A 25979-nucleotide genomic window follows, 5' to 3' on the forward strand; every position below is an offset into this window, starting at 1 on the left:
GGCAACGCGTAGATTTTGTTTGTTGCGCGCTGTTGGCGCCAGGTGGCGACACCATCAGAGGGGGGCGGGGCTTGCGAAGCGCGGCGCTAGGTGCGAAAGAGAAGGGTAGCACCGCTACAAGTTTCGTTCGGAAATAATATTATTTTTCTGTAGGCTTGGAATTATCGAAATAGCGATTGTTTAGATGGCCAAACGAAGACATGGGTGATAGCAAAATAGAGAATGCGGCGGTGACTAGCTGGTGACTGGTGTGGTGACCTTTTTGGAGAATCGCGTCATCGGGTGCGATGCGATAACGCGAGGTCGGTGCGCCAGTGCTTGCGTGAGGCGCGCTACGTTGCCAGACCGCTTCGGCATTCGAAAGAAGCCCACGTTTCCAAGATTACGAAAGTGTCTGCAAAATCCCGTGGCCCTTTTGGTAGGTATGTACTACATAGACACCTATTTTGTAAAGGTAGGTTCTAGGTATCAAGTTAGGTATGCATTATTTCAGCAGGGCTATGAACGTAAATATGGATTACATACAGGGTGAATTTTATTCATTGTCGTCCCTGTTGATAGATAAATGAATCTGTACTGTTTGGACCGACTATGAAATCTCAAAAAAAATGGGAAAGAGTAGAACAACCTTACCAAAATATTTTTTCGCCGTTACGATACTGTTTTTTGTTTGTCAAAATGGAAAAATCATTTATTCATGCAAAATTAAGATAATAATACAAATTAAACAAAATCAAATTTATAACTACGAAAAATAAGTCAAAACACAAAACATAAACATTAATATTAATCTAAGTCACAAAAATAATTAAAACAAATGTCAACAATGGTCTAAATAATTTAAAAATATAAATAAATGTCATTTTTTCATGTCATTCCTACACTACCAATCCGACTCGGGCCATATCCGACCCAAAAGTCCCCAAGACGCTTGCAGCGTTTCCACGCTGAATCGCCAAGGAGATCCTCTGCATGAGATATGCCCCAGAGTTTTTTGTTAGGTACTTAAGTATACTTATTTACGTTAGATAGACAGTCATGACAAGATTGCCCCGTGATCTAGTACACGCAGCTAAGCATGCTACACACTAAGGATATATTGTAGCGGTGATAGGCAAAAAAATATAAGAAGCTGGTAAGATAACTCTAACTCGACGATCGATTAAACCCTCACATGACGGGCATCTTCAGAATGTGTTGTTGGTTGTAAAACCTAATTGATAACGCATATTCAATGTTATTTAGTCTATATGTGAAATATATACATCCTAACTAATATTATAAATGCGAAAGTAACTGTGTCTGTCTGTCTGTCTGTCTGTCTGTCTGTCTGTCTGTCTGTCTGTCTGTTACTCTTTCACGTCAAAACTACTGAACGGATTTGAATGAAATTTGGTATACAGATGGTTTAGACTCTGAGAAAGAACATAGGCTACTTTTTATCCCGGAATTCCCACGGGAAAACTTTTTAAGGCGAAGCGAAGCTCGCGGGCACAGCTAGTATTATATATATATATTTCACATATAGACTAAATAAATATATAATATATATACGACGGTGGTCGGTAAAATCGGTGAGTATTGTAAGTAGTGTACCAATTTCAGGCATATTGCTACAAACGGCACTGATATAATTTATTTGCATGATAGTTTCTGAAAACTCTTGTTTACTCTGCATTATTTCAGCTTGAAGTTGCAGAAGTAGATACCAACACAGTCTCAAGCGGCGAAGGCCCCAGTTTCGATTCCCACGACTAACGCAGATTAACGAGGACTCCCTATTTGTTTAAACACACATATATTTGCTGGCGGATCCTGGATGTGCCCAAAGGATGCCATAAGCCCGCTGCCCGCCTCATATCGTTTTACATAGGATAGTTAGGACATCATTGGGCTATACAAAGCACTAGTAAATATTGCAGCCGATACATTAGGGAACACGAGGCGTGAGTTATGAATGTTGTATTAAATTCTTAGTAGCTGGTAGCATAGAGTTGAGTCATAACTGTTTTCTAGCACAACTTGGCAATTTTGTGCTGCGTAGAACCGGGACCCCAGTGAAGGTCGCCCCCTGCCCCACCTCCTCGGATTTCCAGCTCCCCACACCGCCCCACCCCTCACCTACTTCTCCCTTGAGGGTGCGACTGGTGTGAGGGACTGCCAACTCAGCTCAACGCGATGGGTTGCTGGTGTAGGCACGTACAAAAGTATGTCCTTTCAAGTTTTCTTTTCAAACATAGCTTGTTTATGTTTTGAAATTGTTGTTCTAGTACAGGCTGACCCTTTTAAAACACTTTTTCGGTAAAATCCTACTTATCAGCAGCATATTTTAGCAAATAACTTAATATGTACTTTGTATAGTGTTCTATATAATGTCTTTGATTTCAGTAACCCCTGACATAATATGTATAAAAAAAAAAAAAAAAAAAAACACGCACTCACGCCTTGTACTAATGTACTCCCTTGCGGGGTAGGCAGAGGTGCATTGCTGCACCCACTTTTCGCCAGAGTGTTATGTTAGTCCCAATGTAATAGGGGGCGGGCCTATTGCCATTTTACGGGCACATCCAAGACCCGAGAACAAATATCTGTGTTTTAAACAAATATCTGCCCCAGCCGGGAATCGAACCCGGGACCATCGGCTCAGTAGTCAGGTCACTAACCACTACGCCATTCGGTCGTCTGATATGATAATATGTATATGAATCTAGAAACAGCTGAATTGGAGATTCCGAACTGGATAAGAAGTTAAGAACCATGCAACACAATTATAAAATTTCTTAGCATGGCACATAATCAGACAACGAGATAAATAGAAAATTTCATATATTCAATTTAACTTTTCATCACAACTTGTCATGTTCTCAACTTCTCTTCCTCTCTCTCTCAATTATCAACCAAACTAACTTTTAGCCGATACCACATACACAGTAATCACACCATGTCCAACCAAGGAAAGCGTGACACAGGCCAAGCCCGTGAAATTATTTATAACGTTTTAAACTTTTATAATAATGAAGCAGAGAGCTCCCGAAATGGGTCAGCATTTCCAAAAGAATATTACCGAAATGTAATAAAGCGGACTGCAAACGCTACAGGCGTGTCTCGAAAAACTTTAAAGGCTATCATTCGAGAGTTTGAAGATCATGAAACTAAGGGCCTTAGTGATGATTTCTTGGTTCCCAGCCGCCTAGCACCAAAAAGAGCTAAGAGAAAAACGGAAAATAAATTATTACTAGGAGACGTTAATTGTTGCCTTATATGAAAAAAGATATATCGTCACCTTAAATCGTAAACCGCCCAACTCCACGCGAGCAAATTTTACAGGAGACAAAAAAAACTGTTTATTTTGTACTTCTACTTAGGATACCCCCTAATATTTTTTTGATACTAGACTAAAAAAGTGGTTGCGCATTCAACGGCGTTATGAAAAATTAATTATTTTTATTGCTTTATACATAAAATGGACTTACGATCTTTTCCCAATCTCTATGTGAATACTATTATTGGAGATAAGTGTTTTTCGTGGAAATACGAGTTTTTCGGACTTTGATTATGAAAAATATTGTTCTCTTTGATGGACTTACGCTGTTCAAATATAGATAAATCTACTTACCTTTTCCTATTACTTCAAATTTATAGTATTATTGATGTAGGTACTTAATAAAATGATTATATAATCAGCAGTCATCGATATAAGCAGTAGAAAACATAAATCAGTACTAGGAGGCCATGGTCCCACCGTTGCCGTTGAATCCTTGGTGGTAAGCACGCTGTTTCCCAGGGACTAGGAACATCATCACGTTTTCTTTAATGGTGAAAAATAAAGAGTATTCTATTCTATTCTATCATCTGACGAGCAAGGAGTGGCGGATCTAGAGTTGGAACGGAGCGCAAAGACTGTTCCTAGCCCCGATGGAATACCAGACCACGTGTGAGTGCTGGCGCTTAAAGCTGGTTTGTACAGAAAGTTTATCTGTCTGTTGAACAGCAGCCAGAGTGCCAGTGAGGTGTCCACTGACTGAAACGAGGCCACGTTAAAGCTCCTGAAGAAAGAAAGCAGTCCTGCAGATTCTTTTTCTATGTACAGACCCATCTGCCTGTTGTAAGAGGCTGACAAGCTTTTTAAATTAGTGACACCCCTGGATGAAGGGTCATTACCTTTCGGATTGACAGTTTGGATTACGAAATGTACAATCGATAGTGGATACAATACGTATTAGTAGAAGTACTTCTATGTTCGTTCACTGTCGGAGCAGGATGTGAACCGCGGGGATAGTTGCGCTGGGTGTTAGATTAGACCAAGGATTAGACATGGTGTACCCGTTCAACTCTATCCCTTGAGGAACCTTCAGGGCCTCTCTTGAATACCATCGGCCGATCCTACCTCCAGCAAATAGTCAGAGGTCCAACTGGTACAATAATTACCCGATAAGAGAGGGTTAATGTTCGCAGAAGGAGGTCAGTTGTGGAGTTTTACAGGGGTCGGTCTTGGACACCTCTGCAATGTAACTTGGCATACAATACTGTCCTGCAAATGAAGCTCGCAAAAGGCGTTAGCACAATTCATTCTGCTGATCTCCATCTTCAATGTGTGTCACATTGAAGATGGCTGAGAGAGCGTCTATCGAGGATGATTTATCAAAGACGATAGTGGCCTGATCCACCGCCTAGGCCTTAAAACAGCGCCCCTCCTGTTATCCTACAAACTCCTAATGAGCAGGGAGCCAACAGATCTGTCGGTGCAGGTTAGTGAGGTTCATATTGCTATAGAACGGCACATGTGCTTCCTCAGCCTAGTCGTAGATAGTTGCTGGTCATTCAAGGAGCATTGCAAGATGTTAGTTTCCCAGAATCAAAGAGTAGCTGGTGCTCTACACGCCATGCAGTGCACGGGCTACTTTCAAATCTGAGGGCCCTCGCAAATGAGTCCATCGCATCTATACGGGTGCCGTGCAATCTACTGTCCTTCAAGGAGCACCTATCTTGTCAAGTCGAAGAGAATGACTGTGATGAGATCGGTTAGAGGAGCCATGGATTCGTCAGCAACGGGTTGCAGCAGCCGTCCTGCCTTGTTTGCAAAAAACCTATATTAGTATGTAGTAAAGTGCTGATTCCAACCAAAATATACAAAATATTTTGTTTGTGATATACGCGTAACTTTTAATTTAAGAGCATAATATTGCTAAAAAAATAGCAAAATTTAACTATAAATTGATCAATAAAAATGTTAAGTTCTATAATTTATTTATGTAGTAATAAAAACAAAGCCAAACACATAGTTTTATTGCAAAAATGTACGTTCACTCCCGCCTACATCGCTCGTTGTATGGGAGTAGGAGGAGTTACGAGGTTTTATTGTTTAAAAATCACGACTTAGAGTTAGGAGGAAAACGAAAACTAAATTTTCTCAGAATTCAGATTTTTTATCGATTTACGAGTAATACGAGTAGATGCGCCTTGAAAAAACGCTTCTATTGATACCAAAAAGTCATTTTCGCCAAAAAGTGGAGTTAGGCGGTTTACGATTTAAGGTGACGATATGATTGTTATATTGTCAAGAAAAAAAAAGAGAAATGAAGGTCGAAGTACCCATACCCATATTAGCGATGAAACGAATTTAGATAAAATAAAAGACATTATTAAATTAACAATAAACTTAACTCCATAGATGATAATAAAATAAAAAATATCGTGGAACACACAATCCAATGCGAAAAAGAACAATTGATACAAGAAAAAGCAATATATTTCCTGATAAATTCAAAACTGATTTACACGATTCGTCATCACCATCATCATCCGAAAGCGACGATTCTGTTGATCATCTCGATGATTCCAATGAAGTTTGTAATGTACCGAGTAAAGATGTATCAGAGTCCTTAGACATAAGCATAAAAATAGAGTATGAAGGAGTACAAAATAATGACGGTGATTGTTTGTAATCAACTAATCACATTTATTATGTGTCTCAAATAAATTAAATGAATTAAGTGGGTGGAATGAAATGGTCGGAGTCCTAACTAATATTATAAATGCGAAAGTAACTGTGTCTGTCTGTCTGTCTGTTACTCTTTCACGGCGTAACTACTGAACGGATTTGAATGAAATTTGTAAATTATGGTATATACCTAACGTGAGAATTAATATACCCTGGGAAAGGACATAGGCTACTTTTTATCCCGTAAATCCCACGGGAAAACTTTTTAAGGAGAAGCGAAGCTCGTGGGAACAGCTAGATTATAATAATGAAATCATTTACACTAGAACCACAATATAACAATTCATAACGCTACTAAATACATGCAGGTACATAGGGATTTAAATGACTGTTAAATCAAATGTCACTACGGTTTTAACGCTACCTGCTGCTAGTTGTTGAATCAAAACACAACACATCACATAATCACATCCATTGAATTTATCTGCTTGCTACATTGAATTGAACTTCAAGCGGCATCGGCAGTGCGGCAACGTCGCACCCAGTCGGACGCTCTAGAGCTCGACCCATCGACCGGCCGCGCCATAAATGGGTCTAATTATAGCTATCTCTCATAGATAGGAATAAACGTTTTTTATTATTATTATATAAATATAAGTAGGTATAAAATAAGTTTTTGTATAAAAAATATGTGAAACATTTCCCCTCTTCTTGTGCGTTTTTATTATTGATTTGACAAATTGTACTTAAGTAAGTAGGTACCTACTACCTACATAACTACAATAATAATATGACTTCCATGATCTATCTAGGACAGCTATACTCAAACTGCGGCCCGCGGGCCGCATGTGGCCCGCGGGGCCTTTATCAGTGGCCCACGTGCCATGAGAGATAATAGAGAACAAGTAGACATTCTTTGTAAAAAGTTTGTATTCATCCAAATTTATTTTATCACCTTCAAAGTTTGCTCCTTCAGAAACGATACACATACCTACGCCAAAGAATTATCCAATCATCATAACATTTTTTTAAACGCTATTTTCAGTGTTGTGTTCAGTACTCGCGGCGATTTTTGCTTATATTGTCTTTTATCGATTGAAAACAGTGCCTCGAAGTGGTAATTTGAGTTTAGGAAAAAAAGAAGCTAGAGCCGTGAGCTGCAGCCATATCTGGTTAATATGGTGGATGCTCGATAGTATTTGCTGAGTGTTTGCTCAAAAATTCATTCACAAAATCGTTTCTCGATTTTTTTTCCACAAATCTGGCCTTCTGCTCGGCCTCTGCTGTATGAAATTCTACATAACCCGCAAATAATATTATTTTCCTACCGTTTGTCTTTCTGGCAAGAATTCCGAGTGCACAACACCACGATAGTCAAAGACAATTTTTTTTTCTATGGTTAAAGAAAACAGTCAACATGACTTTAACTAACAATTGATAGAAGACAAAAAAGAAAATTCGCCGCGAGTACTAAACACAACCCTGTAAAAAACGTTAAAAAAAGGTTGTGGTGATTGGATAATTCGTTGGCGTATGTGTATCGTTTCTGAAGGAGCATACTTTGAAGGTGATATAATAAATTTGGATGAATAACAATCATTTTTCTTTTATTGATCTAATCCCGATACTTTTTACACAGAGTAGTAGGTATATGCTTGTGTTTTTTTATATTATTATTTGATAGTTTACATCGCTTTATAATAGATAAAAAAAAATTTGCTTGCGGCCCGCGACATCTTGACTTAAACGTGTTTGTGGCCCTTATATAAAAATGGTTGAGTACCAATGATCTAGGAGGATTCGAAGGGCTACCACTTGACTACCACCAAAATTTTTGGAACATTCTGTATACTTACATAAGTACTTAAGTATATTTAACTTGGCCGCACTTTTGTATGTTTTAATATTTTTAGGAGCTTTTAGGTTTTGTTTTAGTGCTAGGAAGGAACCTACTAGGTACCTACCAAGGTTACGCCATGGTAGGGTACATTCAGAGCAGCATCCTGTAGTGTTAATGTTAATACAATAATGTACTCTGTGATTAATACTGTAATTCTGTAGTTCTGTACGTATACGACGCGTGTACCTAGACGACCGAATGGCGTAGTGGTTGGTGACCCTGACTACTGAGCCGATGGTCCCGGGTTCGATTCCCGGCTGGGGCAGATATTTGTTTAAACACAGATATTTGTTCTCGGGTCTTGGATGTGCCCGTAAAATGGCAATAGGCCCGCCCCCTATTACATTGGGACTAACATAACACTCTGGCGAAAAGTGGGTGCAGCAATGCACCTCTGCCTACCCCGCAAGGGAGTACATTAGTACAAGGCGTGAGTGCGTGTTTTTTTTTTTTTTTGTACGTATGGACAGTCTGCGACAAAGAAACCTGACCCCTCTCAGATAATATACCCTAGCCTGTACAATTTAAGGATTGTGCACTTCACTCTTATTAAGTACTTAGGTACTTACTTATATTATTTTATTTATATTTATGGAAATAGTACGAGTGTAAGTATAGATAAGCGTTAGTACTTACCGCTGGTACTTACTAGTGATGTAACGAATATTCGCATTCGCATTCGCATTCGCGAATATTCGCATATTTTTAGATATTCGCATTCGCATTCGCATTCGCAAAAATTTGTGCGAATGTTTTGCGAATGTCAGTATTAATTTGAAAAAAACTATTTGAAAATAATGGTACGTTAACAAAATCAAAATCCATTTGTTTATAACCTTTTTATTACAAGTAACCTTTTAATGACATTTTCAGTCTTTACTTTATCATTTGGTACTTATTATTTATAATGATAAATCTGTCGGATGAGTTCGTATCCGCTCGGCAAATCTCGGAACAAAATTGAGACTGAGTTCCGATACGCACTGAAATCTTGTTCAGTGTCACTGTCAGCCTTATTATTATATTGTGTGAAAACCGTTACACACTCAGTAACCGTACCGCACAATGTGTCGTAACAGTTACGGGGCTAAATAATGTGTCATCATCCCGTCCCCACTGCTGGAGCACGGGTCTCCTTCCAATGAAGGAAGGGGTTTAGGCCTAGTCCACCACGCTGGCCAAGTGCGGGTTGGTGGACCCCAACACAAGCAAGATTGTGCTGAGAAAGTCGACAACTTTCCTACCTAAGTGGTCAACCCGATTGTCAGATGTTTTCAAGCTGCCCGAAGGCCTCTGACAAGGCTTAACGACTGCAGCAGTCTGTCCAATTTCAAAACACAGTAACAGCCAAGAGACAAAATGTTCAGGAGAGCCTAAAAACGTTTTTGTCCCTTCATTTCAATGCCCTGGTAAAACTATGATACATATCTAAACGAATGTAAGCTTAAAAGAACCGGCAGAACCTAGGCTTTACTTACAATACTATTTCATTTAAATATGACTAATATTGTTGCTGTAATGCACAAAAGAAAACACTGACTAGGTTTTAAATGGTTTTCTCACCCTAAAACCGCCCTCACTGACCATTTTATAACCTAGTAAGAGCCATTATTGTGTAATTTAAGACAAGTAAAGTATATTGAAATTGCAATAATAACGTAGTAATTTATATGTTTTTAATTTTTTTATATGTTTTGGATCCTTCACATAATATAAATCAAATTTTGCAGCACTTTTACACGACCGCACTAAGTAATAGCTGAAATACCGGCATATTTTTTAAGTTTTATCTAAATGAACCAAATCGCCATATTAAGAAGGCATGTCTGACACGAACACTATTTATGGCTGCCTTAAATTAGACAATATTTCCTAAATTTTGAGCTAAAATTAGTTTACAATGTTTGAGTTTTTTTTGGTTTATGCAAAATAGGGCTATTAGAAAGGTTCTGACGAGAAAGGTCTCTATGGCTTTTATAAAGAAGACAAAATTTCCTTATGTTCTACTTTTAATTCACCTCTCTAGGTCTCATTGTTTCAAAGATACAGGTTCTGAAATATCTGATATTTTTTCGAAAAAAGTGTTTGTAATAATGTATGCCATTTGTGACTTACTAAAATTAACGGGCAAAAATTGACCTTTGCTGACCATTTCAAAACCTAGTAAGCGCCATTGACAATTTTAAAACCTAGTAAGTCATTTTCACTTACTGTGTTTTAAAATGGTTGGTGGCTCTTACTGTGTTTTAAAATGGTTTTCGTGGGATTTTTGATTTCGCAGGGTGGAGTTACTTGGTTTTTAGAAATTTTATTTTCGTTTCTAAGCCGTTTTTTGATATTCTGACAATGCAGGAATGTGAGGAATCGCCTAAAATAATGTATAAATCAAAGACCCGTTTTTTTTTTAAAGTTGGCGCTTACTGTGTTTCGAAATTGGACAGCCGTGCTGCCGAAGCAGCAACCGGGACCCACGGCTTGACGTGCCGTCCGAAGTAAGGAAGCGTCCAGAAAAAAAAAACTATTGAAATCGGTCACCCATCCAATCACTGACCGTGCCATGTGTTGCTTAACCTCAGTGATCAGTAACGGTCACTAAAGCTAGCTCGACTATGGACGCTTCCAAAAATTTAACTACTGTATTGAAAAAACTGCTAGACGCTATTGGCTAGTCTGATTCGGAATGCGCCTAGAACAGTAAACCATACAATTGGCGCGAAATTTGAACACCAACTGAATATTCGCATTCGCATTCGCATTCGCGAATATTGAAATCAGATATTCGCATTCGCATTCGCATTCGCGAATGTTCAAAAACACACATTCGTTACATCACTAGTACTTACCAACCTAGGCTTTTAGCTCAAATTTTGGTAGATAGGTTACCTAGGTAAAAGGTTCTAGATTTCTTACATCTGAGAAATAGTTAAGTACTTATAAGTAAGTAAGTAGTTAACATTTTTATAAGTACTTAAGTCTTAACTTCATAAAGTTGGGAAGTGGGATGATCGCGAATCTATTAGATGTTCCTATTTTATTCCATTTCAGTGTGATATTCACAAGTTTCACAACTGGATTCGAAGCACGCCGCCGCACAGAGCGGGCCAGCGGAAAGCGGTTGGCAAGCGCAGATCGATAGTGCTACGTTGCCGCTTCGTGCACCAGTCTCGCATAGCGGCACCTATCTATATCTAGCTACAAACGTAGGTGTATAGGTATATCTAGTAGGTACGCGTTGGCTGGTGTGATTGATAAAAAAAAGATAAAAATTCTTTATTCGGTGTCTAGCACCACTCACCAAAAAAATAATAATAACATAAGTACACAAAAAATAAAACAAAAAACCGGCCAAGTGCGAGTCGGGCTCGCGCACAAAGGGTTCCGTAGCAGCAAATATAATATTACAGTTAAATCAACCTATCTCAAAAACTATAAGAGATACTTTGATCAAACCAAAAATCGTTGAAAGAGTTAATTAGCATGCATCACCTCTATTTTTTTTAGAATTTTATACCCCGTAGTTATAAAAATAGAGGGGGGGGGACATACTTTTTACGACTTTGAGAGCTGATATCTCAAAAACCGTTCACTTTAAGAAAAATGTTTTTAGAAAACTTTATATCATTTTAAAAGACCTTTCCATTGATACCCCACACGGGTATGTACATCGAAAAAAAAAATTTCATCCCTCAGTTACATGTATGGGGGGCCCCACCCCCAATTCTTTTTTTTACTATTTAGTGTCATATTTTTGTAGCGGTTCATACAACACATATTCCCATCAAATTTCATCACTGTAGTACTTATAGTTTCCGAGTAAATCGGCTGTGACAGACGGACAGACGGACAGACGGACAGACGGACATGACGAAACTATAAGGGTTCCGTTTTTGCCATTTTGGCTACGGAACCCTAAAAACGAAATTAAAATTAAAAGTAAAACAAACAAACAAAAGAACATTAAGAATAATTAATTTAAAAAAAAATATATATATATAATGGTGTGAGTTGTCCAGCACCGAAAAGGCCCGCGCCTCAGCTTACACCGCTACAGATGAGGTGGCATCCACCCACCTGACGCGGCACTGGTTTTCAGTCGCGTCCTAGAGTGACTGTAATTTGACCTACTGTTATAAAAATATATTGTATATAGGTATACGGTTATACATAAATTTTATACTTAAATACCAATACTGGATAATATAATAACAATCATAAAAACATACACATAATATATAATGCAAGCATGTATACAATAATTTGGTTCTAATGCAGAATAAACAAATAAAAATACTAAGTGAGGGTAAATGTGCCTTCGGCGTTTCAGCGGGCGAGCGACACCGGTCACACCGGTCGCCTCGCTTGTTTCAGCGCTCAGAACAGCCCGTGCCGTCGGCTGAACACTACGGTGAAACAGTTTTACAAACACAATAGATACAGTGTGAGTGAAAAAGGAACACAGTTAGCACCACACAAGATCTATTTTTCAATAGCAGATAATATTGAATAATAAAAAAAGGTAAGACAAAGGTTACACAACACATTTAACAAATAACTAATTTACTTTTAATAATATAAACGAAATAACTATTTAATTGTATTAGAGCATCATTCATTAGGCCTAAGTACATATACGTAAAAAATAATATTTGTTTCAGGTTAACGTTTCGTCAGAACAAAAGTGTATTCCTGATGTATTATGTAAAGGAAGATAAACGCATAGACTTCGGGCTGATCCCGTGGGATTGAGTTGATTGATTGTGTGGGCCTGTTTATTTTTGTTGTTGTTCCCAATTACCTACAATCAATTAAAATACTTATTGAATTACATGACACCTGCTTGATTAAATAAAACAAAAAAGAAAGAATATTGGTGTAGGTAATTTAAAAATAGATATAAGTACTTACCTACATACTTACTTACATTACAATAAGTAGATAGGTATGGACTTACCGACCTAGGCCTAGGCACATTATGTAGGCAAAAGGGATTCTTTTGTGACCCTGAATGCTATGCCGAAGATTCTGGGTTCGATTCCCGTTCCCGGCAGATATTTGTTCAAAGCAAGTATGGTTCAAAGATATTAAATCTTGTACTCGTGTCTTAGGACACTTGGGTGTTGGGTGTTAAATTGTATACTACCTTACACAATAATTTGAGTACCTGTCCCCATACCTAACCTATATTACACGTCCTGCCTAGCTTGGGGTCGGATGGCCGTGAGTGAGATGTCCCCAACTCCCAACATTACTTACTTATATTGTATTATTATTATTACTTATATTAATGATAAATAAATATAAAATAATACCTAAGTAAGTACCTACACGGCGTTTTAAACAATGACAAACTACAACGGATTTTAGGCACCAAACATGAATATTAGTGTCAGGAAGCGAAACTATCATGCGACTTTTGACTGATAATGTATGCAGATGACAGAAGAAAACGTAAACTTTTAAACCTGTACTAGACGGGAAGTAGATCATTGGCCAATTAGTGACCTAAAACACATCAATTGATAATCCGATTTGGGTAATACAGTAGGTAGGTACCTATGCTACAAGCTACAACCTCACTTGCCTATTCGTAGTATTTGCCAAAACTAACATGTGTGGTCAACTGGTCAGTATACCCAATTTGCCTACATAGATACATACTAAGTGTTACATACATACTTTATTTGGTAAATACATAAAACATCCAATAAAAATATGAAGTGTAGTGCCAGCATGGCAGTACTACAATACAAACACACAAGCAGGCATACCATTTCATTACGATTTGCGAACGGAATAATATTCTTTTAAGCGCGATCGCAAAACATTGTTTTCCCTGATAGTACCTCGGCGACACGTGATGTGGCATCACGTTAAAATAAAGTGGATGTTTCCACCACTTTATTTTTACGTGATTAAAGCCTGTCACTGGTTCATTGGTTCCCATTTAGGAAATATTCTCGGTGCAATGAGATTGCAATAACTATTTGCAATATTCCACGCTCGCGCCCACCTCGCGCCCATATCTAGTTTTTATGCTTTCTCTACAGACTCTACATATATACACAATCTACACAGAGTAGATTTTTTAAATCAAAATATTTTTGTTTGTGATTTTTGACATTTGAAGGTGTCAAATGTCAAATTGACATTGTCAGCTATCACTGACACTGACAGATGTTGCTAACCTCAACTCAACTCAAACCAAACTCAATCCTCAATCAAATTCAATTATTCATTCTAGAATTTTCAGGTATTTTTACTGAATTATATTAACATAATAAGTGAATTTTATTAGTCCATGTTATAGAAATTGAAACGGTGGATTTAGTTATAAATTCATTTAATAATTTTTTAACCTTACCTACATTACCAGTGCAGCATCAGCTATGGGGTCCAATCAGCAAGATAACCAGAATCAGATGGCCGGGTCCCTGACTTTTCCCGGAAGCAGCAATGTCCAGGCAGTATCGGAGCAGCCAAGGCAACCCAGGAATTTGCAGGTTAGACTAGTTTTTATGGAAACCTCATATGTACCATACAAGCTTATTTATTTCCTTTGAATGATATTCCGCTCATGGGTAATTAATACTATGTTACATTATGACCTTGTGTCATAAACTCATAATGAACTTAGAACATAAAAGTAGTTGTAGGTACTGCCTAATCACTGGCCTGAGAAATGATGGTGCAACAATTCATTATAGCGTTCATAGATCTTATGGAACCAATCCAATAAGCATTACTAATCTATCCCTTTGTTTATGATCTCTTCTCCACTTTATTGTTTTATTTGTAATGTATTTACAGGGTCTGCTCAGATTTGCTATGGAGGCTACTAAAATTGAAGATGCCCCAGGTGAATCACAGATAGGACCCATGGATGAGGAGGTATGTAAATAAAATATACAAGGATGTCTGGAAAATATTGCTTTAAGCAATAAGGCCGCCTTTTTGTACTATTTCATTTGTAACACACACAATTCTAATAATAATTTCTACAAAATTTATATCATTTTGAAATAAAATAAAAAATATTTATGATACTTAGTTTGTTGATGTAATTTTTTAAACTTATTCAACCCTGCAAGTGTTGCATTGCAAATTTAATACAAAATAATTGTCATCTGGTCCATGAAAGAATCTAGATATTTTTAATTCAATCAGTGTGGTTCCTAAAATTTATATAGAGAGCTGTTAATGACCTATTTTAATTCAATTACTTTCAGAGACGCAAATTCCTTGAGGAAGCTTTGAAGAACCTCACAGTGAATGTGTCAGAGGTTCTCCGGGAGGCCATCAAGGTGCTTGCCAACACGGAGGTGATGCACGCCATCCAGCTCGGCCAGGCCCTGCCTGAGGAGGTGCAGACTGCCTTCGACAACCTGCTCGACTTCACTGATAACATTGATATGGCTGTTGGTGAGGATATTTTGTTAGTGGAGTAGGAGTTTAGGTGAATGAGCTGAGAGAGGCGTATTGTACCAGTTTATTATGACAAGAATGAATATCAATGCTGAAATACATTTCTTAGAAATTGTATATATGCATACTTATAATGTATAATATAAACATTAAAGTTTATGCAGGAGCAGGACATCTCCATGACATGCAAATTCAATGCATATGATGTTACTATATTTACCTGCTTTAACTTTAATATGTAGGTATTATAATTACGGCCAAGTAAAATTTCAGCTTATTTTATTTTATCCACTTTGTTTCAGAATCAAACATTTCATGTGCGATTTTGTTTCTCCTATCTTTATTTTGGGTGCTCATGAGTATGTCTTGAATAATAATACATAATAATTTAGAGCTATCGTAAATAGTAACATTTTAGAAATATTCATTAATATGTGCAGACATGTGCCTAGAGGTTTTTAAGTTCCTAAATAGGCAAATAATGATGATCATGTAACTGTTGATTGCCCTTCAGCATCATTAACTACATTTTGACATGATCAATTTGACAAATTGTCAAGGTTCTACTTTCAACACAATAACAATCAGCTCTCCTCTTCAACCGGTCTGTGTGAACGAACCCTTATACTTCAGGTTGTAAATGAAATATGTCTACCTCGCAACATACCTAATAACCCAAAACAATGTCCAAACCTGCAGATTTCTACAAGATGGGCGGGTTCTCGATCTTCCCGGTGTGCTACGGCAGCGAGAACGAGAAGGTGCGAGCTAGAGCCTCCTCCGTGCTCGGGGAGCTGTGTCAGAACAACCCCTTCTGTCAGGTATGTGCACTACACTTTGATTTACTTATGCTTGGGATACATGAGGCTAGTTTTTCAAGCTAGTGTTAGTAAGTTAGCTATGGCTGTGCAATGTTCATTAGCTACACCAGGGTTCCTCATTGGAGACAAAGTCAAACCAATGGATTCCTAGGATATTGCAAAAGCATATGTTTACTACAATCTGCTTGTTTCTGAAAAAAGTGTATAGCTACTTCCTAAATCCACTGTGTAATAGGCAATCGTGCATTGCTGCTCCCCTATTTGAAGAACAAAGTTTTCTAATGACTATAACATAGCCTTATCCATACCTTCCAGGACATCCTATGTCAATATCTTAATGTCATTCATCATAAAATATTATGACTATACTATTTCAGTCGCGCGCTCTGGAGTTCGGCTTGCTGAATGTCCTGCTGTCGCTGGTGGAGACGGAGCAAGGCACTGCCTTGGCCAAGAGTCTGTACGCACTCTCATGTAAGTTATAATAATACAATACAAGTTATATACTTTTTAATTTAGGTATATATTATCTTTTATGTGCCACTGAAGTCTAGAAGCTAATACACCTTAGCATTGATATTATTATGATATACGAGATCTTTGCCTAAATCCTAAATGTTTGTTTTTAAAGCATATTATAATCTATTCTGTAATGGAACCGACTAAACCTTTCAGAACTAACAAAAATATTCAACTCTACATACTACAAAAGCTAATGTATTTATGTAACATATGTATACTTTTGTTATAACATGTTTTTGTTCCACCAGGTGCAACCCGCGAATACGAGCCAGCCTGTCGCGAGCTGATCGCGCAGGGGGGCTGCGGGACACTAGTGCGGCTGTTCCGAGCTGGGGACGAGCAGGCGCGGACCAAGGCCGCCTTCCTCACGCGATACCTCGCCACGCACTACCCGGAGGCTAAAGGTGAGATGTCCTCTGACCCGACTGACCCAACCACATATAATAGAGCATCTTGGATCTACGTAAAAATCCCACGAATAAAATCGAGGTATTTAACACAAATCGCGATTTGGTGTCGTTTATCTACGTAGATAAAAAAGTGAAACAAATATCTCTAATCTAATTGCCGTATTTAACGCAAATTGCCATATAATGACGTTTATCTACGTAGATAAAAATGCCATGTAGCGTACACAGTGGGAATAAATAATTTAAGTGTCTGTTATCATAGAGGTTTCATGAGGAAGATAGAGGTATTATGACGCATTATAGTAGCTAGTATATAGTAGGTATGGTAGTGCTGAAGCTATGTACCTATGTGGCGCCGCGAGCTGATAGCTGCGGGGGGCTGCGGGACACTCGTGAGGCTGCTCCGAGCTGGAGACGAGCAGGCGCGGACCAAGGCCGCCTTCCTCACGCGATACCTCGCCACGCACTACCCGGAGGCTAAAGGTGAGATGTCCTCTGACCTGACTGACCCAAGCACGCACGGCATCCTGTATCTACGTAGATAAAAGATGTGTAAAGCACGTCTCAGTAATGAAATCGCTTTATTTAACGCGAATCGCAGTATAATGACGTTTATCTACGTAGATAGAGATGACATGTAGTGAGCGCAGCGGGCACAAATAAGTAGGTGGTATAACAAATTATGGTATTCCTTAAGGAAGGTAGAGGCGTTGTGGCCCTATATGACGGGCATATGTCCAGCAGCGGCAGCGCACGAATATAGGCTGCTGCTAATTATGTAGAAGGTATGTATGTGCCGCGAGCTGATCGCGCATGGGGGCTGCGGGACACTAGTGAGACTACACGGAGGCCAAAGGTGAGAGGGGACTGACGAAGCGTGGGATGCCCTGAAGGAATCCGCGCATCCTGTATTTACGTAGATAAACTCGTATAATGCTCGTCCCATCAAAGAAAACGCCGTGTGAATGAATTGTAAACTATTTAGTGGTCGACCGACTTAAAACCTAGCATGTGTCTATGTCTTCTCTATATTATCTCCATAGGTGACACAGTGGTGCCATATTATAAATGATGACGACTAGGTTTATAATCCCGAATGCATGTTTCAGAAACGCAAATTATTAATAACATTTCCGTTCTTTTCCAGCCCAATTCATCAACCAGAACGTGGTGAAGACGATCACGGAGCAGCTAAAAGCGGGCAGAGACAACACCACAGAGCACTACTTGAGCGTGCTAGTGTCATTAGTCGACGGCGAAGACGCGACCGTGCTGCGGCAGTGCCGGGACTCGAACCTGGGACAAGCTCTGCGGGAGCTGCTCAAGCTACCCGAGTTGCAGGACCAGTTCATTGAAGAGAAGGATTACTGTGAAGAGTTGTTGAAGGTGATTGGCAACCAGTCGAGCGACGGGTCCAACCCGGATGGCGCTGATAGATAGGAACGTTTTACAAATATATTTGGAGGTCTCAAATACCGTAAATGGAGTATTTATGTGTGTTTAGAAACGTTGTCTGTATATAAGTATAGTGTGTGTAGTTATTGGGTGAGTGTAGGTGTAATATAACTGAATAACAGGGATGTTTGTGTATGAATGAGCTAACTGCCTTGCAATTTGTACCTGCATTTAATTTTGAATTTGTAAAGTTTTTATTTTGTACAAAAAAGAAACTAACACGAACAATAATAAACATTCTTAACACTAATAGATTTTTTATTCAATCACTTTATATAAGCCATTTATAACAGTCACTGGTTGTTAAATTAAGCAATGTTGTTGTTGACCACCATTACTTGCTCAGATTCATCTGAGTCTGATTCATCTGACTCGGATGATTCCGATGACTCTGAGGACTCCGAAGACTCTGATGACTCAGACTCAGTGGAAGGTGCTTCGATGGCGTCGCTGTCCCAGTCGAAGTTGATTCCAGTGATCTCGAGGAACCACTCATGGTAGTGCCCCGGACGGACGTATGCTGAAAGTAACAATTATAGTTAGGCGACTTAGGCGTTAGATATTACGTATAATTATGTTAGTGAATCTTTGTTCGTATAGCAATAAGAATTAATGGATCATACAACATCGTCTACACCAATTTTTGCTGTACAAAATGAGAAGTTTCGCAGGTATTATTCCGAGAAAGAATAGTTACAAATACAGTGAAACTATAAAGTCCTGAAATTAATGTTTGAGGAACTAAAATTTTCAGGAGCCTGGCACCATTAGAAAAGAAACATAAAAGTCATAACAATTGTTTATGGCAGTTGGCGGTTGGCTGTTTTTTCAATTTTCTTATTAAATATTAGGATAATCTAGATAAAAACAACTATTTACGCTTGTTTGCAATTAGGAAGAAGAAGAAAAATATACGTAGTCAAGCTAGGGAAGTTATTTATCGAGTTTATATACAATGTTTAGCGGAACATGAAGTTGGACACATTTTGTCGAATTTGGAGGATGTTTACGCTCGTACAGCGTCTATGACGGGTATGTAACATTGTACAAATTGTAATAATTCATTTTTTATCAGTACCAACGCTTCATTTATCGATAAACCTAGGTTTAAAGCCCAAGTCGAACATTGTTTACATACCGCTGGTTGTAGGTTTGAGCTGGTTTAAGTTGAGTCAAACCATAACATTTTGATACTTGAAGTTATATTTTTTGTTTACTTACTAAATTCTCATTCTGTAACTCTGTTTTTCTTAACTTAGGGTAGTTTCAAATAAGCATTTTTTGGGTGCGTATTGCGACGTATAAAAACGAAATGTATAATTTCACATTAATAACGTTCACAACACATAATGAACGTTACGTATAAAAACAAAATCTATATTTTCATAAGGTATAAGATTCAATTGGTATAACGTACATTTTATAAACCTAGTAAAGATATTTATGATATGTCCTGCGACCTAATGAGACTGATCGCACCGTCGGTCTGTACCACGCTGGCTGCTCTCTATAACCGATGCATACGCGAGGGGATATATCCCGTGTCCCTTAAGCGCGTAAAAATTTCACCAATTTTTAAGGGCAAAGGGAAAAAGGAGGACGGGAACGCGTATCGCCCTGTTGCCATTATCCCAGCTCCTGCAAAAGTTCTAGAGAGCGGCATCAGCGCGCGGCTCACGGAGTTCCTCAACGACGCGGACGTGCTGACCGAGCGGCAGTACGCGTACCGAGCGGGCCGGTCCACCACGGACCTGACGCGCGAGGTGGTGTGGCAGGTGCTGCGCGCGCGCGACGCTAACCGGCATGTCGCTGTCCTATGCTGCGACCTGTCGAAAGCTTTTGATGTGGCCGATCACTCCATCGTCACGGCCAAACTGGAGCACTATGGGGTCAGGGGACCTGCCCTCAATCTACTTAGCGACTTCATGTCAGATAGACAACAAGTCGTGGTGGGAGAGAGAGGGCTGGTTAGGTCACTCGAGATGGGAACTGAGATCGGGGTTCCGCAAGGTTCGTCGGTCTCCAACATTATATTTTCCCTACTGATGAATGACCTACCTGATTCCATACCTGACGCTCACGTGACGATGTATGCTGACGACGTTGCAGCGACTGTCACTGGAAGCTCAGTCGAAGACCTGGAAGAGCGGCTGTGTGTAGTTGCCGGGCAGCTGGCTAAATGGTTTCGGATCAATGGCTTAGCCTTGAATCCGAAGAAAACCCATCTGCTGCATTTTAACCTGGCAGGTAGACGCGGTCGCCCACTCCAGGTGACTCTTGAGAAGGAGACCTTGTCGCAAGTAAATGAGACCTGCTTTCTAGGGTTCAGACTGGACAGCGGACTGTTCTGGGATGCGCACATCGACTGGCTGTGCGGCCGACTTGGAGGCGCGTGCTTCGCGTTGTCGCGGCTCGCAGCCACCGTCCCGAGTGAGGTGGTGAGATCGTGCTACTTTGCCACGATCCAGTCTCTCCTCACATATGGGATCGAGCTGTGGGGCCGCGCGGCTGACTGGCACAGGGTATTCGTCATGCAGAAAAGAGCAGTGCGTGCTATAGCCCGAGTTCGATGCGATGAGTCGGCACGTGACCATTTCATCGCGCTCAATCTGCTGACGGTACCCTCCTTGTACATACTGCAGGTAGCCTTGTTTGTCAGAAAAAATCTGCAGTTGTACAAGCAAAGCCAAAGAGCCAGACGCGCGGGGCAGCTGCTCGCCGTCCAGCACCGGCTGGCGAGGTGCGCGCAGTCCGTGCACGTGTGTGGCCCGGAGGTCTACAACGCTTTACCTACTGGGATCAAGGATGCGCCGTCACTGCCAGCTTTCAAACAATATTTAAAAAGGTGGCTTGTCCAGCACGCCTTCTACACTGTGGGTGAATTCATTAGCAGGAAGACTTAAATTATATTGATTTTTATTTTCTCGACTTCTAACTACTGACATTGTATATTCTTATAATTTTTTTTTTTTTTTTTTTTATTATTCTTGACATTCTTGACATTTTATTATTTTTTATGATTATAATTTTTTGTATAATTTGAATTGTTTGAATTTTGTACTACTAAGTACATTTTAATGTTATATTAGTAATGTTTTTAATGTTATATTTCATTTTAGTTTAGGTATGACTTTATTTTTATATTATTATTATTATTTTTTCCCTGACATGTAATGAATATTATGAATAATAAATACAATACAATACAATACAATACAATATATAAAATCAAAATATATAATACTTACGAGGACTAATATCAATTCGTATAACATACATTACGTATATCGATTAAAATATATACTATCATTTAGTATAAAGTTCATAATCTGTGTTTAATTACCCAACGCCGTCAAACCCCCTAGCACCAAAACCTAAAGATAGGTGCGACGACGAGCAAAGCGAGGAGGAGCGTGTTAGGTGCACATGTTCGGCGCAACTAAAGCGGAGCGCAGCGAAGCGGAGCGGAGCGTTCCCCACACATAACGTCAATAATAATGAAAATACGATACGACAATCTTTTATACTTTTTGTGCATTATACATTATGATAATTATATCCGTTGTAGAATATATGTTATAAACGTTATGCATTTTAATCGTTATATCAATTGAAATTATACTTTTTGAACGTTATTCTTAACGAAATTATGTATTTAGTAATTATGCCTTTCGTTTGTTATGCACAGTGATCGTTATACTTAATAAATTTATATCATATGGGCGTATACCTTGTGAATGTTATACCATTCGTTTTTATACCTCGTATTACTTACCCGCATTTTTTATTTTATTTTATAGGAGTATCGGACAGTACCGTCTGGCATATTGCAAAAGAGGGCTCTATAATGGAATATTTCTAACTCCTGGAAGAAACAGAACAAGCCGTCTAAAAAGAGAAATTGATGATTTTACTATGTGTGCCCTTCGTCAACAAATCCGGATATTTTATACAGTTGTAATAACGTTATCTAAATAAATATTTATTGGTTTCACTATAAGCCTTCATAATCTTCATATTAACACCTTCTAGCTTGAATAATGAGTTTTTTTGTGGATGGTAAGTTGTTTTTAAATACAGAAATAGGATAGGTAGTCACAGGCAAAATTTCAAGTATCAAAGTCAGTTTTGTTTCGCTATATAGGGTTGCTACATGAAAGATAGCTGCGCCCTCATTTAATTTCAGGACTTTATAGTTTCACTGTATGTATCTGCCTCCTCACTTCAGTACTACCACAGAATAATAACTAGGTAGGTACTACTTGTATTACCTAAATACTCCCTAAATAGTATTTAAACTCACCCGAAGGGAAGGGACTGTTGCATCCAGCCGAGGATCCGAAGCTGACGAGTCCGACCTGAGTGACCTTACCGTCCAAGTCCACAGTCGTCAGAGGACCACCGCTGTCACCCTGGAATAAACTTTATTTAATTAAAAGGTTCTGGATAAACTTCGATAAAAGTAGTAGGTAACTGCCAATCTTTTATAGCCGGGTTCCCACCGGACGACCCAACGCGATCCTATCTTTGATATGTTATATGTACTTATAAAGATCTGAGACGGTAAGAATCTTCCCCAGTCGGGAATCGAACTCGTGTTCGCAGGCGAACATTATAAAGGTGAAAGTTTGTGATTATGTGTGCGTGTGTGTATGTTTGTTACTTCTTTACGTCAAAACGTCTGAGCCGATTTTAATGAAATTTGGTATGGAGCTAGATACACATAGGTTACTTCTTATCGCGGAATTCCCACGGTTAACATTTTTAAGGCGGGAACAGCTGGTAATAAATCAATTTCACAAGAGACCATAGCAAAATTTTATAATAGATTCCTTAATATTGGCCTACAAACCTGGCAAGATGACTGAGCAGTGTTATTATAGTACTCGGCACAGATGGTCTGGGCCTGCACCGTGGGGCCGGGGTACCAGCTGCGGCACTCCTCGTTGCTGATGCCGCGCAGGAACGTCCACAGCAGGATCTCGGATGCTGCTCCTCCTGGAATTCATTACGTAAGTTCCTGTATAACTCTTCGAATTAGGTACAGTCGGCAAGAAAGAGTAACTACAAATTAATAGGGGCGCCACTTTCCTTACTTAATACATGGCCACCCAAGTAGCTTTCCCATCTCAACGTATTTGCCAGACTGTATGCCAGAGGTAGGAAAGGAAGGGAGGTTTGGTATATATGTAGGTATATTCAATTGTTTACAATCTGGCGAGATACTAATTTAGGTTTCGGAGGATAAACGCTGGTGGAGTTCTCGTGTGGCGACTAACTATACGAAATAACAAATGAATCCTGGGCGCAACCCACTTCAGCCTTTAGAGGAATCCCCGTAGTGGATGGATGAGGATTGAAGTGTTTTGTGGCAATTACTTAGTTACTTTATTTCTAGCAGTGGACCACCATTGACTGATGATGAGATCTTACCGTTAATGGGGTCGTCAGTGCGTCCGAAGCCGCTGACGGTGAGGCGGATGCCGGTGTACACCTTGTTCTTCTGCGCGCTGCTCTGCAGACGCACTGGCTGGATTGTGGCTGGAAAACAATATATATTAGTAATATATTAAAATGTTATTAACTAGGTACCTGGTCATATCTGCCGAAGAACCGATAACCGTTGGGGTAGACGAGTTCTCGAGTGGAGACCACGAACAGGCAAACGCAGCGTGGGACGCCCTCCTGCCCGCTGGACTGACGACCTTAGGCGGGTGGCGGGTAGTGGTTGGATGAGGAAGGCCGAGGACCGAGTGTTGTGGCGCTCCTTGGGAGAGGCCTATGTCCAGCAGTGGATGATTATTGGCTGATGATGATATGATGATGATGATGAACTAGGTACCTAGCCAGCGAGCTGTGTAGGTATGTATATATGTTTCCTCAATGTATCTGGAAAGTAGGTATAGATAGCTTTTGATTTCTAATTTACGTAATTAATGAATAAGAAGTTATCTGATAAATTTAATCATATAAAGTATGCCTTTGAATTATATTACAATCCAAGTGAATAAATCGCATAATTACTCAGCTGAAGATAAAAAGACTTTTTAGACGATACCCTAAAATAGCTTTCCTATCTATCGGTGTATCGAAGTCCGCCACTTTTAATTCCAAACTTTTTGCAACTATCAACTTACGCCATCCAATGCGCACTAGGCCTGCGTGGTGGAATAAGGCCTAAAACAATGCAGGGAGGGTTTTTAATTTTTTATACCTTATTCCACCACCCAGGCCTAGTGCGCGCTGGCGTGCCCCAGCAGTGGGGGTGATGGGTTGTGAATTGTGATGAACTTACGTCCGTAAGGCACAGGAGACTGCACTTGCAGCAGTGCGATATCGTCTGTCTGCACTCCTCCTTGCAACTCGATGTAGGCGGGGTATATGTACTTGCTAGTGGTCTCCGTAATGTACGCAGGCCGGGTCTGGTTGGTCAGCCCGTAGCGGATCACGAAGCTTACGCGACTGGAAGGGACAACGGTTAGTATAAGTGAACTGCTGCACATGGATCTATGGGGTCTTAGAGTAGCCAGTTTCATAATTATTGATTCAATACCTATATTATGCCTCTTCGCATCCAGCCAAGGTTGTCGATGTAGCGAAATGGCTGGCCATTAAGTCTTTCTTTTCATGATTCCTACTTCAGAATGAACCAGACCTAAAGTACCTACTAAAAAGTAACCCGGTAAGCTTTTTTATGTGGGTTTCGGAGGGACATGCATATATCATCAATCCACTGATTTTATTTGTTTATCTTGTTGGGTTTAGATGAATTTTCCACTATGCGCTGTCGTCAAAATCCTACCATACCTATTTCGGAAGAAAAGACAACACTTACTTGGCAACGCAATGCGCAGCAGTCAGCACCCATTTCTCGCTGATGACGGAGCCTCCACAGGAGCTGACTTGGGCGGCGAGGTTGATCATGCGCAGACTGATTTGGTGGGGAATCTGGCCTTCCTCTGCCGGCCATCCGGCCACGATCCTGGAGGCGCTCGCGCGTAAGTCTTCCACTATCGCCGGTTGAGCTGGGATCGGCTCACCCTGAAAGAAATAGGTACAATGTTATATTGACGACACAGCTCAGTTACGAAAGCTGCTTTCGGAGCACTACTGGTTTGCGAGTTAGAATTCTGCCCAGGGAAAACATTCGTAAACTGAACACTAGTGCTTCCCATAGTGTTATGTTGTGTAAGTATCTATCTCTTCAAGAATTAGTAGGTATTTAATGTCATAAATGCATGTATTTGTGCAATAGTAAGCACCTAGAATAATCGTGTATAATATACCTACTTCTTGTAAACATACCCAATTAAATGGTTTACTACTTACATGAAGGTGGCCCAGGAAAAGCACAAGGAAAACAGCCTGGTAAGCGCCAATCATCGTGATGGACTGAACATGGAGTGATTATTTACAGATTTAAAATAACGAATTGCTTACGTTTGGGTAATTAATAATGGTTTTTATCGTTATCACTGTTTGTTAGCCTATTTTATCAATTAGATTAT

General features: G+C 39.6%; 2 protein-coding genes across 4 annotated transcripts; one reads left to right on the forward strand and one right to left on the reverse strand.

Annotated features, from left to right (window-relative positions):
- The first annotated feature begins 398 nt into the window (after positions 1-398).
- Positions 399-18718, forward strand: LOC105390923 (hsp70-binding protein 1). Of its 3 annotated transcripts, none has more exons than XM_048626221.1 (8): positions 399-422; positions 14215-14341; positions 14649-14729; positions 15068-15260; positions 15963-16084; positions 16462-16558; positions 16855-17010; positions 18164-18718. In XM_048626221.1, exons 2-8 carry the CDS (start codon positions 14228-14230, stop codon positions 18454-18456), a joined length of 1056 nt encoding a protein of 351 aa, XP_048482178.1. In that variant the 5' UTR covers positions 399-422; positions 14215-14227; the 3' UTR covers positions 18457-18718. The 3 variants fall into 3 exon arrangements, with proteins under 3 accessions (XP_048482178.1, XP_048482177.1, XP_048482176.1); XM_048626220.1 differs by lacking the exon at positions 399-422 and adding an exon at positions 13954-14091; XM_048626219.1 differs by lacking the exon at positions 399-422 and adding an exon at positions 13989-14091 and having other exon boundaries at positions 14220-14341.
- Positions 18712-25958, reverse strand: LOC105390924 (collagenase). The gene is made up of 7 exons (XM_011562300.3): positions 25801-25958; positions 25307-25512; positions 24767-24933; positions 23905-24012; positions 23324-23469; positions 22775-22883; positions 18712-18991 (listed from the first exon to the last, which is right to left on the reverse strand). Exons 1-7 carry the CDS (start codon positions 25852-25854, stop codon positions 18780-18782), a joined length of 1002 nt encoding a protein of 333 aa, XP_011560602.3. The 5' UTR covers positions 25855-25958; the 3' UTR covers positions 18712-18779.
- Positions 25959-25979: the final 21 nt, after the last annotated feature.

Source organism: Plutella xylostella, chromosome 16 (genome assembly GCF_932276165.1).
Source record: "Plutella xylostella chromosome 16, ilPluXylo3.1, whole genome shotgun sequence".
NCBI lineage: Eukaryota > Metazoa > Arthropoda > Insecta > Lepidoptera > Plutellidae > Plutella > Plutella xylostella.

What these genes read in the sequence shown, in the direction of transcription:
- LOC105390924 (XM_011562300.3), bottom strand. Translation starts at nt 25,854, where the DNA reads ATGATTGGCGCTTACCAGGCTGTTTTCCTTGTGCTTTTCCTGGGCCAC. An exon ending in CACTGACGACCCCATTAACG is followed by an intron (nt 23,470 to 23,904) that starts GTAAGATCTCAT and finishes AATGAATTCCAG; the next exon opens with GAGGAGCAGCATCCGAGATC. An exon ending in CAACAGTCCCTTCCCTTCGG is followed by an intron (nt 18,992 to 22,774) that starts GTGAGTTTAAAT and finishes TGTTACTTTCAG; the next exon opens with CATACGTCCGTCCGGGGCAC.
- LOC105390923 (XM_048626219.1), top strand. Translation starts at nt 14,016, where the DNA reads ATGTTGCTAACCTCAACTCAACTCAAACCAAACTCAATCCTCAATCAA. An exon ending in GGCAACCCAGGAATTTGCAG is followed by an intron (nt 14,342 to 14,648) that starts GTTAGACTAGTT and finishes ATGTATTTACAG; the next exon opens with GGTCTGCTCAGATTTGCTAT. An exon ending in TAGGACCCATGGATGAGGAG is followed by an intron (nt 14,730 to 15,067) that starts GTATGTAAATAA and finishes AATTACTTTCAG; the next exon opens with AGACGCAAATTCCTTGAGGA.